This window comes from Melozone crissalis, unplaced genomic scaffold (assembly GCF_028551555.1).
Source record: "Melozone crissalis strain CALT ecotype California unplaced genomic scaffold, PUWL_Pcris_2 ptg000018l_1, whole genome shotgun sequence".
NCBI classification, from domain to species: Eukaryota; Metazoa; Chordata; class Aves; order Passeriformes; family Passerellidae; genus Melozone; species Melozone crissalis.
Genome location: NW_026535796.1, coordinates 11,696,065 through 11,713,466, shown reverse-complemented (window position 1 = coordinate 11,713,466; position 17,402 = coordinate 11,696,065). Strand labels below are relative to the sequence as shown.

The window sequence follows — 17,402 nt, the reverse complement described above, 5'->3', positions numbered from 1 at the left end:
CACAGGGATTATACAAGAGATAACAGGCACAGGTCAAAACCGAAGGAAATTCCAATTAGAGATGCAGAATATTTTTGTTTGGTTTTTTTTTTTTTTTATCATTATATAGTCAAGTATTGGAAAAAGGTATCCAGTGAGTCTGTGGGTGACTGTCCATCTTCATCCTTGGAGATGCTCCTAAGGTGACTGGACACAGCTCTGTGCAGCTTTGTGTAGCTGACTGTGCTTTTAGGAAGGGGTTGAACCAGGTGGTCCCCAAAGGTTACTGACGCCCTCTGTGTGATTCTGAGAGACTCTGTCTTCCAGTAGCCAGAGCTGGTTAATTCTTGAGCACCGAAGTTATATATGTACACATCTGAACCAGGCAGATGAATTAATAATCCTTCCAGGCTATTAAGACCAACTATTTCACCCCAAAGAATTGTCTGTAATTTCTTCTATTGGGGTGTGTATTCATTAGGAAATGAAATGTAGTACTGAAATTAAAGCTGATCAGTGAGGATTTGTAATCCAGCCTCACTGAAAGGCAAAAGGCTTGTATCTTTTATATCATCAACATACCAAACTTGCAGTTAATGTTGCAGAGAAAGGACTGGCTGTAAATTTTCCATTTGTTTTTGTCCCTTCATCCTGGGAGCTGGTGCAGGTGGAAGGCAGTTACTTTGCTGGAGCATTTTCCAGGAGCCACCTCCCTGCTCATGTGTTGTACTTCATAGTGTCTGTCAGAAAAGAAGCCCAACTGTCCACCTTGCAGGCAGTTTAAATGTGATGGAAAACAGCACAGACTGTCTGCTGAAGTTATTTGTTTGGTTTCTTAGGAAGGTTGCACTAATTTGTATGCAGTTTGGTTAAGCAATATATTTGCTAGGCCATGAACTTTAAAATTGTTTTGGAATGTATCACTGTTCAAAAGGAACAGCTGGCTCTCGGGTCTTCTTACTATTTTCATGTTTGTTGAAGAGAATTTGAATAATTTTTTGCAAGAAGCTTCTGTCTGCTGTCGTGAGCTAAGTTGGGAAACAGGTCTGGCGCACTGAGATCCTACTGTCCCCTTCTGAGACAGCCCCCATCAAACTAAAAGCATTGCTTCAGCAAGCAGTGGAATCAGAGCAGTCTGGAGTTTGCCATGAGTTATATCACATTTAGTGTCACAGGCTAGCAAGACAATCACACCTTGGTTTCCATTGTATTGGGTCACTTTTGCCTGTGGGGGACTGAGAGAAGGTCAGCTACTCCTGACTTGGAGAGATGGGCAATTTGAGCAACATGACCCTGCTAATGAGAAGATTTGGGAGGGAGAGGCAGTGGGGAAGAAGATGATCCAGTCCTGTGTATTAGAGTGGGATGTCAGTCATGCAGCGAGGCAAGTGTCTGGAGCATCTGAGAAACCAGGGAATCCTGTTTGTTTGGGAGGGAAATGCTCATTGTTTTCTGCCTGTGTAAGCAGCAATGGAAATGTGCTTTAAGTGATGTACACAGGGTACAGTTCTTGATTCTCCAACTGATATCAACAGCCTGAATGAGCAAAACTGGAAGTGAGTCAAAAGCCTGGTACAGATCCGGTGGGAATAGAGTTGAAACTTGGATCCTTGTCTCCTCCAGCAGACTTTTCTCTCTGACAGCAGGAGGGTGATACCTATCCATGATGTAGGATTGGTAACAGTTGCATACTTCCTTTTTCATGCACTTTTAATGAGAATCTGTGGGAAAGTCAAAGGCTTTCTGGAATATAAAGGTAGCTGCTGAGAAACTGGCTTTAGTTTTCTTAGGGGTTGGAAGTCAGCAGTGGTAGACAGAAGGGTGTTACCTTACCTCCCTCCTCATCAAAGCTTCTGTAGGGTTATTTCAAGTGTAATTTGTGAAAAGCTGAGCAGTAGGGACCTCTCCACTGAACCTCTGCTGGGTTGCATCTCACTGTTTGACAAGTAGTATGGTAAAGCATTTCTCTGTACAAGGTCAGGTTAATCTTTTTTTATGGAGTTTCACATGAATGCTTTGCTTTGGGATTGTTGTTTCTCCATGCATAAATCTTTATTATACCAATAGCCTACAGCCCCAGTGAACCAAACAAAACTCAATTTTATTCTTCTCAGTATTTATCACCGCAGTGAGAGAACTCCATTGAAAAACAGCTGTGAGTTTCCAGCAGGTGTGCTGGGGTTTAGGTGCTGTGAGCCTTCAGTGATTTCATGTTTCTTCCTTCTAAATTGGAATGGTATGTGCCAAGCTGGGTCTGGCCCTAGATTGGGCATCATTCCCTTTGGGATGATACTGAGGATGGAAGTGAAAATGACCTGTTGGAAGGTGCTGTGGACTAGAGGAGCAGGCTGTGCATGTGTCCATGCCTGCACTTTAATCTGGGGAATAGCAGGATGTGCTGCAGTGTGCAGGCTTTGCTTTGCAGCCAGCACAGGCTGAAACCTTGCTTGCTGCTTTCCAGGGTGTTGGTTTGGGTTCAGGTACGCTCTTCTTTAGAAGGGGGATGACAGATGACCTGACATGCAAGTGCTTGGAGCTTTTACCAGGTGATTAGGGTGAAGCCTCTGCGTTGAGGTTGAGCTCACTTAACTAACGTTTGTAATGAAAGATACAGCACAGGTCTCCACTGTCTGTACATACACGTGGGGATTCCTAATACTTGTTAGTTATCTGTGATATAGCTATGGGGGCTCTGTCAATGCTTCCAAATGTAAAAAGAAAAAAAAGGATAGAATTAGCTACCTTGTACTTTTATATAAAACCAAAATATTTTTCTATAGAGATAAAGGATAATCCTTATCTAGGTTTTGACTTTCTGAACCATGTACATTAGTTTTACTGTATGGCTTCCAAATTTGCAGTGCGTGAAATCAAATTCCCAGCTTGGAGGACCCTCTCAGTGTCTGTAGGGAAAGACTTAGACATGATACATAACCATCACTGAGAGGATTTTTATTCTGATATTACCTAAATTATGAGTGCTTGACTCCACAATTTTAGCATCTTTTTCTGATGTCAGTGTCATGCCTATTTCTCTAGTATGACCTGAGGAAGGCAGGAGCACTGTCAGGGTCTTGCCAGAAGGTCCAACCTCCTTCATTGGACACAATGGCACAGCTGGCAAGAGCAGCTCTCTGCTCAAGTCTGAAGCTGGTAGCTTTTAGCAGAGTTGGTGTTGCAGGGGGAAATGCTCTTGAGATGTGAAATTTCACTGCATTTGTTACCAATTAAGATGAAATTTTAATTACTGTTCCTAGTATTAAGAAATAATGACATACTTGAGGAAACACCTCTTTTTGAGAAACTTCCCTCCAGACACCTCTCCTCCCCCTTTGCCAGTGTCTAGTTCATTCCCTGCACATTATACTCAGTCATGGGGATCAGTGCAGGATGTTTTTCTTTTATGGCCACTCTTTATTTCTTGCTCTTTTTTTCCCATGTCTCCACCATGGTGTCCTCCCCAGGCCACCATCCCCTCAAAGTCCTCATTCTTCCTGGGTATCCATGTATACAAGTGTCTCCTGCCTGGATTGTCTATTGCTTATAGGTCCAGTTTTAGAAAAACCTGTAGCCAGATCATATCCTAAGCCAAACCATTCCCCATCTGCTGTTAAAAATGTTCTTACTTGGGGTAGCATTTTGCCTGCAGTCATTCCCTGGCTTCATCTGTACTCTCTCCATGGTGCTGCATGCAGAGTAGGGAGGAAAAACTTTCTTGAGAGCACAGGAAAAACAGATCCCTACGTTTTATTCCAGTTCCTGGGCATACCTCCCATTCCAGGCCATGTCCTGTGAAGTGGGGCTGGAGGTTATTGGCTTTGAGGAGATGGCAGAAAGGCACCACTGGTGCAGAAAAGATCTGTGGGATGGTTTGTGGCTTGTCTGGTTGTGTGTGAGCATGGGGGTGTACAATTTGCAGGCTTTAGCTGCTGAGCCCTCTCATCTATGTGATGTGTGAAATTCAGACTCTTGAAAGCGAATAACTTTCCCACAACATCAATTTGTAGCTGGGTAAGACAAAAGGCTGAAATTTCTGTGCCTGAAATGGAGCTGCACTGTGTCAGGCCCCTGCTCTAAACACTGCAGTATGAGAGGATTTCAAATTAAAGCACCAGAAATTTAACCTGGGAAGAATAGGGTACTTTGCCCTGCTTCATTCTTAGAAGTAATTGGAGTGCTACTTTTGACGTTCTTCCAAAAGCTTTTATCCTTTCGATAGAAACAAGCACAGAATATATCAGCACAGACAATTAAGGTTTGGCAAAATGATAAGCTGACGAAACTGAGGTCCTCTGGTAGGAAATGCTGATCACGGTATATAATGGGTAACAAAGTCTTTCTCCTTTGTTCTAGAAATTGTCTCATGCAATCCTGTCTATGCCAGGGAATTTCACAGGGAGAAAATGGTGTTTGCATGCACATTTTGGATAAGTGATGCTTTTATGGATGAGCAAAAAAGTACTCTACAGCCAAATAGAGCAAAGTGTCTGTGCATCTTTGCAAAAAAAGGATATGCCTTGTTCTGTTTCAGTTAATGCTATGCAGCAGGATAAAATTGTAAAAAATAAGCAAGCTGCACCAAGACAGGTTTGCAAAGCCATGCAGAAGGTCAGTTTTGGATGGTAATGGTATGGAAATCAGCTTGGATCATGGGCATAAATGAGGTCTGTGATTCAAAACTGGGCAGTAATAGGATCCAGTATTAGGGTCAGGCAGGTGTGAAAATACTGGTGATGAAAATCTGAAAATAAATAATTTAAGATTCATGGAGCAAAATGCAATGACTTCTGTAGACACAGTAATTGTACCAGGGAAGAAAAGTATTTTCCCCTTTGTGACTTTTTGCCCTCCATTCAGTCACATAAATCCATAGGTTCAAAGGTTTGGTTTTGGCTTACCAGGCAGTGCAGAAATTCTGATAAAGGCTTAGTAGCTATTAAACTTTTATAGGTTTGCAGCCTTGTGGTTGAAGAGACAGTAATTGAGTTTTTCTCGTGGGGATGGGATTCCAATTAAGCCGGTGTTGCTCAGTATTAGAATTCCACCCTTACAGGTTGCTAAGTGTGTGAATTTTATGTTATAGGGAGCTGGACCTTTGCCTCAGCCTAAAAAGTTTCCAAAATTATTCTCTCCTTTACCTATCTATGCAAAACTCAGTTTCATTTAATGCTCTGATAGCGCTCACTCTGGAGTCTGCAAGTGCGGTGTTGATGCTGCTGCAGACCCATCCAGTGTGGTAACAAAAGTAAAGGATGTGGTTTCCCAGAAGTGTTTGGCATTGCCAGCAGTTCTTCTCACTGAAGTCAATCAAAAAAATAGCTGAGGGCTTTAGAGAACCTACCTGAAATCCCTGACTTAAAAGTTTTTTATCCAGTCCTTTGAGCTTTTGACTCCTGGGTCTTAGGCAGTTCCACGGCTTATGAGAAGACAGAGAGGTGGCCCAAATTTGCTTTGATGTCTTTGGTACAAATCAGCCCCTTTCACCTGAAACTCATGGGTTATTTGTGTAGCTCTCTGAAACTGCTCATAAAGCTAACTTGGTACACCTTTCACTTCCCCCTTGACCCCACCATTACCCTTGAAAGGAGCTGTGACTTTATGGCCCAGGCTACCTTCTCTTGCCATGGGAAGTTAAGCTGTGAATTTCATGGATATCATTGGCTGTCATCACTAATATCCAGTGGGGAAAAAAAGAAAAAAGAAAACCTAGCATGGAAAGACTCCTCCAGGTTTGCTGTCAAAGAGAGTACTGGCTTGCTCTTGGTGGGGTTTTAGGCTGTCCTACTGAAACCAGTGCTATAAATGAGCCATGCCTATGCCCAGACACTGTGGTGTTGCCTCACTAGTCCTTTATCTGCTTTTTCAGTTGCAGCAGCTTTGTATCCTGCTGCCTGTATGACTCCCACTCCCCATTCTGCATGTTCTGCTGAATGTACTTTCTGTGTATCCAGAAAAAGCTGAAATAGATGTTGATGGCTTTTGCTTTTGTTTTATCCCCCGTCCTTTCTTCTCTTGACAGTTTTTTATCATGCTGTTAATTATATTTCTGTTGGAGCTCACTGTTGTGATTCTGTTTTTCGTCTACACCGACAAGGTAAGTCAAATTCTTCATTTTTCTTTCCTCTTCAGCAAATTTATATGCCCCTTTTCCCTATAAATAAATCATAAAGCTCTTGGCTTGGTATGCACATCATGCCTCTGTCTTCCTTGAGACACTCCTCTCAGAAGGAGCTCTCTCAGAATGCATAAGCAGCCTGGCAGGACTGGGCTGTCTTGCTTGCTCAAGTGTACAACTCAAGGTCACAGATGCTGCCAAGTGCATCTGTCATTAACAAAATAAAAGGGAACAAAAACCACACAAAAATGTCCACAAACAAAAAACAAAACACCCCACCAAAAAAAGCAAAGAAGCCAACAAGCCTTACTAGGAGCATGTAGGAGGAGATACCCATCAGAGAGAATATGATTTTTAAAAATATGTTTATGGTTTAAGAGCCACATTTATACTGTTAAAAAGGAAGTGTCCTCAGCACAGGCAAAGGCATAAAATTCATTATCTTTCCACACTGCTCCTTGCAGCACATGTGTACTTAGAGCCTAGTGGAAAGCCAGGGTAAATGCATGAGAGTTCAATAAACACAGCTTTTGTTTACACTTTCACGTTTTCTGTGTGTTTGACCATTGTTCCTTCAGTTGTACAGGCAATATTGCCTACCTGAATTATCTTTATCCTTTTCTTTAAAAAAATCTTACATTAGTAAATCCAAAACAAGGGCATAATTAAGTGCCACCTGCTTATTCAATCAAAATCAGAAGTCTCTTACAATTGAAGACTGAGGGAACTTAATAATCACAGGGAAGGTGGCAAAATTTTACCATCAATTAACATTCATCAGGTACATGAGTGGTAAACACTTCCTTTAGGAATGGAAAGACAATAGCAAAAAAAAGACCACCAAAACCAACACCATGTTCATTAATACATAAATTATTAATATAATTACTAGTATATTAGTGATATGAGATATTATATATTAGTCATATCAGTGAGGCATTGTCAGATGCACTTCTGAAGGACTTTAAAGAGCTAGGTTCTCTAGCATTCTGTAGCTGGAACATGGAATTAACTTGCCAGGTAATTACAGTAGAAGGGACAATTTAAAATTTCTTGTATGCATTATTGGATTCTGAATTACTTGTCAGCTCTTGGCAGGAAGATCTACACATCATACAGGAGTAAAGGCATCTACTTAATATGCAGTGGGCCTCCAAAACCCAAACACAACACTTGGTTATGTTTAGAAATAAAATCAGTTAGAAAATATTATCATAGCATTGTATAATAGGCTTGCCTCCCTGTGAACATAATGTTGAGTTTTGGTTACACAACTAATGAGAAGTGCAAGAAAGATGGAATAGAGTTGTCATGAAAAGGAATTATGGAGACAACCTAGATTCAGTTTAGGAAATGAATGAGATCCTCTGCTTAGGAGGTCTTACAAAGAATAATTATAGTAGTTTCTAAAATAATGGCAGATCTAAAATAAAGACCTGTCCTGAACACAGAAGAAATAAATGGAAATGTTTCTGGTTAGGTTAATAAAATAAATATTTCTAATTTTCCAATTCGTTATTTGGTAGAACTCCTGTTGTTGGCTGGTGTTGAGGCTGATAGATCAGTAAATGTGTGGGTATGGAGGAAAGAAGAGAAACCAATGAAGTATTTTTATTCATAATGCAATCAGTTCTGCTAGGTTGGCAGGTGTGTCACAGAGAATATTCATCCTTGCTCTTCAGAGGTTAAACAGTGAAAAAGTATCAGAAGGATTCCCTCCCTCCTTCAGCCTGTTGGTTTGCAGTGGGTTTTATTGATTGTTAATAAAGAGATCAGGAAATTAACTTTCTCTGACTCACATACTGCAGGAGGTAGTACCCTGCAGTTGTCTGTAAGATCAAAACAGAGTCTAAAGTACGGGCTCCAGTTCAAGTGCAGTTTTACTGAGTTAACAAATTGCTGTAGTCTGGGTATTGCAGATGATCGAATTTGAGGCTCTTAATGTTCCTGTATGACTTTAAATCTTATACTGAGAAAATCAATAGTTTATGTTACACTTGCAGTCCTGCCTACTGCAGAATAAATAAACCAGCAGCAGCCTAAAACTAACATTTTCATATAGCATGCGTAGAGTTTGTGTGCTGGCTTTCCTGATATGAAAAACAATATTGCCACATGTGTGGGAAATAGTGAGCCCAGACAAGTCCACCCAGTAATTCAGTTAATGTAGATCCTTGGAAAATCAGTGAATTAACATTCTACACTGATGCCTGTCCATCAGAAGAAAGTAGGGTTAGTTTTGTGTGCAGGAGAAGAGGACTCTGCAGATGATCACTTTGAGCAATAGCAGCCACAGGGAGGGTGTGCATCCATGTGTGTGTGGGCTCCCAGGCAGTGAAGCAGCCTCTCTGGATCCATTGCTGGGGCTGTTGCTTTAGTGCTGTGTTTGTTACTAAAAAGCATTATGGCAAAAAGTTCTTTAGAGCCATTCACAGATAGTTTTTTGGCACAGGGCTTTTGTTCACTTGCTATGGAAGGGTGTGCAGCTGTGGAGGTAAACTAGGACTCACGACAGCCTCAACTGACCTGTTCTCAACTGTCCTCATTTGTCAGCTTGGGAGAAGCCCAAAAATTGCCTCTGTCTCTAATTCTACTGACTTGGTCTTCTCTGAGCTTTTAAGCAGCCAACTTGGTCTTATGCCCTAGGATGTCATCTTTTCTTTTCTTGATGGATAAATGATGTAATGAGATAAATGCTGCCCTGGAGTTGAAAACTCTCTCTGAGCTGGCTATCCAGTGGGATATTGTGAAGAGAGGGGGACTTGGAGAAAGCTCAGGAGTCCACAGTGTAGGAAGAAAAAGAGGTATAGTGCCTTGTCTCATGTAACTGCACTGTTACAACTCCTTGGCAGAGCCTGAGCTCACACCTTGTTCAGTATTCTTCCAACTGACCTGACTAGTTGTGTTGCAAAATATGAATCTCTTGACCTCTGCAGAAGTGAATATGGGCTGTGATGGAATGCCCATTCCTATGGGATGGTTGTCAGGAAAAACCTATAACCCTTTTATTTTGTCCTGGCTGTTCCCACAGCAGCAGAGGGACTGGTTCATAGGCTGTCTTCAGCTCAATGTGAGCACCCGAGGCACCTGGAAACTCCTGTTGGCATTTGCACACATTCATATAAGAGTTCCTAAAGTGTGGCTTTTAAATTTTTGAGAAGAGCCAGCCCAAGAGATTGGGTATTGAATGGAGTTGATGTGGTTATAGAACTAAGGCAGGTTGTTATCACTCTGAGTGTAGTTTTTTTTCAGGCTACATTTATGCCCCCATTTGAAGCAGTCCAAACTCCAGTGACATTTCTGGAGTTGTGTGAATGGTTATGTGCATGGCTACCTATCTATAGGCAGAATATTCTCTTTAGTATGTTTTGTTTTGATTCCATCAATGGAGAGCAGCATTTGGCATTTTTATACACTTGACATTTCTCTATGAGGGTCTCTGGGTATTTATAACAGATCCACAGAGTACTGAGAGGGTTAACCTTAATTTTATTGTGATAAGGAGAAAGCAGCAGAGCCCTATCCTGACAGAGGTTGGATACTCATATTTCTCAACACCAGATTGGATCCTGCTAGAATGTAAATTATGCTAATAAAATGCCCAGTCTTGTACCAGTTCTAACTTGTATAATCCTCCTGGTTTTAGTGTCTGTATTTATTTTTACTGTGATGTTTCTCCTGGAAGCATAGAAAAAGAAAAGTCCATATTTACATTTTGCTGCTGTAATAGGTGGAGTTTTTTCAGTAGATGTCTGCATTTTATATGATTTTAGAGACAGAGCTATATAATACCCACAAATGAAAGAACATAACTAAACTGCCATAATGTGGGGTTGGCTTTTGTGTCTGTTGTGTTTGGTGGGGAAGGGGGGAGGCTTAAATTGTTGGGTTTTTGTTTGGTTTGGTTTTTCTTATTTTTAAATGTCAAACATAACATGCAACATAAGTCAGGAAAAGAACAAAAGCACTGAAGAATCACTGACTATGATATTTGATTATGGGAGCAGTTACTGTTATTGGCAACTTGAAGTTATGATGAGAATTTTCAGTAAAGATTAGGCCATTAACTCACTTGGGTCCCTGTGAAAATTACAGCCAAAATTCCATGCCTGCTTAGCTGTGTTGAAAATGGCCCACAGAATAGCCCCCAGAGGATTGAAAAATAATGGCTACTTCTGCTTTTCGTGAAATGTGTGAAAATGTTCTTGTGTGCCATGCTGCTCCAATATAGCTTTTGCTGCTATCCTATAAAAATATATATTCTGTAGATTGATGCATTTCTTGCTTTGTTTCTGAAAAGAAATTGAAAATTGCTTTAATTTCTGATTGATATTTTGCCTCATCCTATACAAAGACAGCAGGTAGGAATTTAGTGGATATGATTTCAAATATAGCTCAGACCTCACAACCTCTTACACATTTGGCTTTAGAAAATGGAAAAACAGAATCTCTTCCACTTGCTGCACTCATTTGCAGTTGCTCACAGAAATGATCAGATCCTGCTGAGCTGCTCACTGATGTGAGGGGGGGATTCACAAAAACCAGATGGAATTATTCATATATAAAGTTTAGTTCAGTTCTACTGCAGAAACTTGTTCTCATTGGGCTTCTGTCAAGAGAGTTTAAAAGTTTTCCATGTGTGCCTTTGACAGTGCAGCAGAAATGTCTCCTCAGGTAATGAGGTGCCTCATGTTCCCAGTCAGCACAGCCCACAGGGCTGTCCAAAATGCACACACAGGGCGTGTTAACATTGCTGAAACTGGGGAAACAGAGCCTAAAGTGAAGAGACAAGATCACCCAAACTGTGTGCAGTTTAGAGATGGTCTTAACTTATTGGAAAACAACAAGCTGTGGAAAATCCTGCAAAACTGGCAGAATGGTCACTGCACCACTCTTCAGTCAGATGGCCCTTTTCTAGCAGTGTTTCTCCATCAGCATTTGACTTTGCCTACACAATCCCCTTCTCACTGCTAGAACTCTTGAGTAGTGGTGGAATTATTGGGTGTCTGTATCCTCCTTTGCCACAGTGAACAGGGGTGTTCTTGCTGCTGTGCAGGGCTGAGGTAATTTCAGAACAGAATCTCTGTGGAAAGTGTGTGCACTTGTCAGTATGCAGGGAAGGCTCTCTAGAGAACAAAGGCAATTTGAACTCTCTCTGGTATTTCTGTGAGGATGTGCAAGTCCTGGCATATGTACGCAATGGTTTCTGAGCAGTCTGTGTGTTAATGCTTTATTTTCTAGTTAAAGTTCCATTTGGTTTGTTTGTAAAAGGTCTTTAAAATTATCAAGTCCACCAATCAAGCACTTCCTGGCATATATCTGCTCTCTGGCAGTGTTCTGGAATTTGGGTTTTGCAGTGAGTGTTGACATAGCTAAAAGCTGTTTTTTCAGGATCAACAGCAGTAGCAGTGCAGCAATCTATAGATTGCCTCCTGGATGGTGATGCACTGCAATTACTGCTCTGTGAGTCAGATGCTTTAGCTCTGGTCAAGTATTTTATTTCTCTAATGCAAAATAATGTTATATAAATGGTGGTATAAAGTAAGAAAAGACTGAAGAGTGTCTGTGGTTTATTTTACTTGGTAATAAGCTTAATTTTAACTAGTTTATTAGCATTTCAGTGCTGGTGTCCCACAATAGGGAGTTGCAGAAATTTCATCAAAAGAATTTAATTATAGCCAATTTACTTTGGCTTCTTTTCAGCAAAGCAGTCAGGCATAGGTTTAAATCTCTCCCTGTTCAGCACATAACCTAAGTGCATGCCTGAACCCATGTGACTGATTTAATCATATGCTCAAGTCTTGTTAAAGTTGATTTGCACCTTATGGGTCTTTAAAAGAAATATTGCTAGGGGAACGCTAATGACAGTGAAGAATTTTGGAGTGTGTAAAGAGGCATCACATCTTTCATTCCATAAGGAATTTAGTGAAAAATAATAAATGCTTGCTTTAAAGCATTATTGGTTAGCTTTTTCCATTTGTCCTGAACAGCTTTCCATTTAGTATTTTGAACTCCAACACATCACTTTAACCTTTTTTAGGCAGGAGGAGATGAGGGGCATGGCATCTATTTGCCTATGAGACTGAAAAAACACAAGCACACCAAAGGAAATCCCAGTAGTTTCACTAATTCATTTGTCTAAGTAGGACTTCACTGAAAGTGCACTTCCAAAATGTTATTAACAGGCTCGTTGAAGGATAGCACAGTATTGATGAAAAGAATTAAGTGCATGCTCAGAAATAGGTGTATTTAGGAACAATAGCTGCAGATAAAATGCATTAGGGCTCCCCACTGGGAACTCTCGATCAATGGTTGATCAAGGCCTAATTGATTTCTTGAATAAAATGTTAGCAGGGGAATAGGTGCAGGGAAAGGAAAATCAAACTCTCCTAAATTAAGCTCCATGCCTAACACAAATATCCTTTGTAAAGATCAGATAATGCAGCAGCCTGCCAGCTCTTTATGCCTCCTGTCTTCCTACTTTGGCTGAGTTCAGAAATGAAGATGAAGGTGGGTGTCTCATCCTTGGCAGAATGGATTTTTGCTCATATTGCTGTAAGTTCAGTATTTTCCACAATATCCCACTGCACAGGAATAGTGCTTTTCTCTCAGGAGAAATCCAGTCCTGACCTCCACCCTGGCTAACTGGGATATCAATTCCCCTATCAATATAGATGAATCAGACACAGCTGTTGCTGCCATTGTGCCTGACTTAAAGCCAGCCGGATCTATCGTTTATTTCCTCACTTCCCTAAATCCATCTGAGGGTTTCCTGATAAATATTTGGTAATATATCAGTCTAGAGCAGGAAGAGATGTGATTGGGCCTCCTTGCTAGTTTGCAGTCTTTAACTGCAGGTTAACTCACGATCTCAGGAGGATGTCAAATTATGTCTCTGTTGTGGAGCACTTTTACAATGATGTGTTTCCCACACCTCCAGTTTCAGGTTTCATAGTAGACAAAATGTAGGTGGTGCAGGTCTTCAACCAGCTTCTCCCAAGGAAGACTCTGGCATACAGTAGTGGTGGTTTTTAAATACTTTGCACATTTGTGTGCTTTTCATCAATCCCTTAAAGGGCATTACAAGAGGTGAGTAGTTCAGTTCTGCTTTTGCTGACTGGGAGAAGAGATATTAAAAGGCCAAATCCTGAGGATGCAGTGTATCCTGGGGAATGTGTAGTGCTCTCATGTCTGAATTAATGGAATGGGACCTTACTGTTCCACAAGACAGGTTTTTATTCAGTTTTGACTCACATGTGGTCACATAAGAAGTCATTTCAGCATCTGGGAGGATCTGTAACTGAGTGCACACCAGTGCTGACTACTGACAGAGGTGGAGTGAGCAGCACTGGGTTACACACACCTCATCAACCATCAGCTGGTGACTGACCCCTGCTTCTCTTCTGGCACTGGTTTTATACAGCTTTATTTTGACAAAGGGAAGAACAGCAGAAGGAGAAAGGAATGGTTTAGAAAGGCAATAAAATAAATAATTAAGGCAGCTTTAGGCATTTAAATACAGGCAACATCAAATGCTGAGGGATGACTGAGGTAGTGTATTGAAACAGACAGCACATTTTTTATTCATTCTATGAACATTTTTGATGTGTCACAATGTATATTAGGCAACATTAGAAAATGACAGTAAACTAAATGCTTAACATTTTTTAGATATTAGAAAAAGAGAGGGGAAGATGACTTTTTGTGTTGTCAGACTCTTAGCAGGCCAATAGCATATAGTCCTTGTCTTGGATTTGTCAGCTGCAGTTGAAGAGTGATGAGCTAGGTTGACCACTTTATTAGGCATAATTTGCAGCTGAGGTTTCTTCAACTCCTTCCTTTGATTTAACTCAGCAGTGGTAGGCAGTGAACTAGTTGAGACAGGGATCTGTTGATCAGCAGCTCCAAACCATTACCAGTTCTGGGTTCTCTTAAGGCTGGAGTGTGTTGACTTCTAGGTCACAAATCTTGCTCAGGGACTTTGTATTACCCAAACTCCCTGATATGTCCAAGGCTTCTCATTGGAAATATTGCTGCACTGCAAGGTGGTATAGTCTTTTCCACTGATAATTTTGTGGGTTGAATTCTTGCTGTGAAGTTCAGGCATAAGGAAGGAGGTTTAGCAACTTTCTGGGCACCAGCCATTGTAACTTTTGAAATCTATTCCCCAGACTTAGAAAACCAGCATAATCAATAGTGATTAGCAATCAGTGGTCATTGATGCCTGCTTGCTGAAATTGTGTTTACTATGAACTAATAATCTTTAATAATTTGGGATCTTGGGCTCCCTGAATCTGTGTGCAACAAAATCCCTGATTGACTTGATGGTAGGAAGTGACTGAGCTGGAAGATAGAGTAGATTTTGTGTAAAAGGATATGTCTTGACAGGGAGCAGAATAAGAGCTTTATTTTACATTTTCTGAGTGCACTCATTTCTTACTTGACATGTACAGTGCCTCTGATAATTTGGATGATGGTAATATAAAACAATTCTGCTGCAGTGTCCTGGCATTAGCAATGAGTGAGGCTTGTGCAAGAATTGTTTTAACCATGGCACAATCTTAATTCAGTTTATTGCACTGCAGTCATTTTGTGTACCCTCTTCAATGCCTTTAAATTGCAGGGAAGGCATCCCTGAGAAAAGAGAATTTTCACAGAGGCTGTTCTTGTCAAAACCCAAATACTGCCCTGCTCCTACTACTAATTATCTTTGGTACAATTTCTTAATGAGTTGATTTCTGTGGTAGCTTATGGAATTATTATACAATAGTGTATGTTTTTACTTTCTTGCTTTCTCCATTTTGCTCTTTACTGCCATAATCCAAGGGTGATGTTGTTCTCCCAGACGTTTTTGCCATCTGCACTTTGCCTCTGAACCACAGGAGAGCAGAACAATGCATGTCATCTCCTTAAGCAGTGCTGATGTTGCCTCTGTTGACAAAGCCCTAACCTCAGCATTTAGGAGACCTTTTCAGAGGTCACTTTGAAGGGCGTATTGAAGTGCAAAATGAATTGCATGTTAAATTGGTAAATTATGTAAATGAAGCAAAATGGAAAAGATACAAAAGATTATTGAATATATTTGAGGAAATACTAAAAGTCTTTATCCAGAGATATAATGAAAGCAGAAAGTCACAAAGCATGTAAGATTTTGATTAAGAACCAGATGTTTGTCTGATTAATCACACAAGACATCTAGTTTTTCTTTTAAAAATTCAGGACCAAAGGAGTTGCAACAAGATTTGTATTAATCAAAATGGTTGCAGGGATATTTAAGAGCTGTGAATAGAATCAACATTACTCTCTTTGCAACAAGCATGCCCAAGGAAATGTCCTGTAGATTTCTTTCAGGTCCACCTTTTTATCTGTGAATAGGAAATGCATTGTAGTTGGCACAAAAGCAGCTGGATCTGTGCAAACAAAGAGAAGAAATGGTTTTTTCAAAGTCAGTCAGCTTGGGAGGGAAAAAAAAAAAAGAAAAAAAATATTTTCTTTGGAGGACTGTGAAGAAAATTGAGAGAATGTGCTGCATAACTTGAAGTGGGACTGATATTTCAGTAAATGTCAGCAGAGTGCCCTTGCTGCTGCCACCACTGCAGGTGACCATTCAGCAGCCAGGTGTGGCTTCCTGGGGCTGGGTGTTCTGCTGGAAGCCTGGTTGGTGCTGGCTTTGACACTGATTTATGTACAGATGGCAGGGGCAGCTCTTTCATAGTGACTGTTATCACTGAGAGCTGTGAGGATTGCTTCTCCCACTGCCTGCCCTAAGTGTTCTCTCTTTCAGCTCTGTTCATGGAGGTGTCAGCTTGCATGTGAGAGCTGAAGTGAGAGGTGATTAGATGAGTTAGACTAGGACACTGGAACTGCTGCTGGATATCACAGTTTTGTCATAGCCATTTAAAGCCTTTTAGGAGTGTATCTGCACGGTGCAGTATCAGCACAGAATGGATGCACGAGTCACCACTTTGTACATGGTAAAATCCTGCCCTAAGTGAAGTCAGTGGGAGCTGCCTGTTTTCTTTCATGAAGCTATTGTCCTCAATTTTAGTATTTTTAAATCTCTTTCCCACTTCTCAAGTTAGTGATCCAAATAATCCTCACTTGAGTGTGTGGAATGATGCATTCCAGTGCTGTAGGAGATCCTACTGCCTGGAAGCTGCAATGATCAGGGAGTTTTGTTCTCAAACATAATGTCTTCATCTTGTGAAGCAGAATTCGTGGGATGCTGTTGTCTGCTAAGAAAATGTTTGAATTTTGGCTACAGAAAGATTACACATTTCCAAAAGAAATTGAATTAATGAAATACACATTTCTCTGGATGTTAGTTTCCAAATCTTTGCTGTGGCAACTTGGCTTTTCCATGCATGTTCTCAGTGACTGTGCAGCATCCATGCTAGGGTATGGAATTGCAGAATTGCTTAGTTTAGGAGGGACTTCTTGAGATGTGGTAGTCCAAGCCCCTCTAAAGCAGGAGCAGTGAGAGCAGGCTGTCAGGGCTGTGTCCAGTTGGGTTTTGACTATCTCAACAGATGGAGGCTCCACAGTCTCTCTGGGCAACCTGTTGCAGTGTTGGACTACTCTCGCAGTGGCCTTGTTTGCTACAAGAGTGCATTTCTGGCTTATGGTCAACTTAAGGTCCACAAATTCCCCAAGGTCTTTCTCTGCAGAGCTACAGGTGTCAAAAGCTGTATAAAGGCAAGGGAAACAACATCCACTGCTCCCTCCTCACCCACAGAGCTGGTTGCCATATTTTGGAAAACTGTCACGTTTGGTTAAAGTGTGATTTCCCCTTGGCAAACCCATTCTGACTGCTCCTGGTCATCTCCTGTCCTTCAAGACTTTGGAAAGGGTTTCCAGGATTGGTTGCTCTATCCCCTTCCCAGGGACAGAGGTCAGAATTCCAAGCCCATATCTCCTGGATCTTCTTGATTGCCCATGTTAAAGATAGGTGTGTTATTTGCTCTCTTCAATGTTCAAGAACCCTCCAGCCTCTCGTCGCACAGAGTCCTCTCTTTTCATGGATGATATTGGCGTTTTCTTGTTCAGAACTTTCCATCATTGTGCTGGCAAAACAACATCCCAAGTGTAGTGCCTGCCAGGACACTGCATATTCTGGAGCAGATGAAATATTTATCTGTTAACACTCCCATTTCAGCCTTTTTGTCTCATTCTGGGTATTAATTTTGGGCATCTGCTGCAACTAGTTATCACTTTTCACAGAAATTATGGAAATTGAGTGTATCTGAAACCTGCATATCTACCAACCATTTGACTTCATTTTTTTGGTTTTATGGTAATTTGTTGAAGG

At 41.0% G+C, this 17,402-nt stretch overlaps 1 protein-coding gene across 2 annotated transcripts in view; it reads left to right on the top strand.

Annotated features, from left to right (window-relative positions):
* TSPAN4 (tetraspanin 4) overlaps positions 1-17,402 on the top strand; it is a 414,602-nt gene that overhangs the window by 360,150 nt on the left and 37,050 nt on the right. For both annotated transcript variants that reach the window (XM_054275435.1, XM_054275434.1), the window contains one exon: positions 5,999-6,073. In XM_054275435.1, the coding sequence (XP_054131410.1) occupies positions 5,999-6,073 (75 nt within the window). The remainder of the gene's footprint in view (positions 1-5,998; positions 6,074-17,402) is intronic.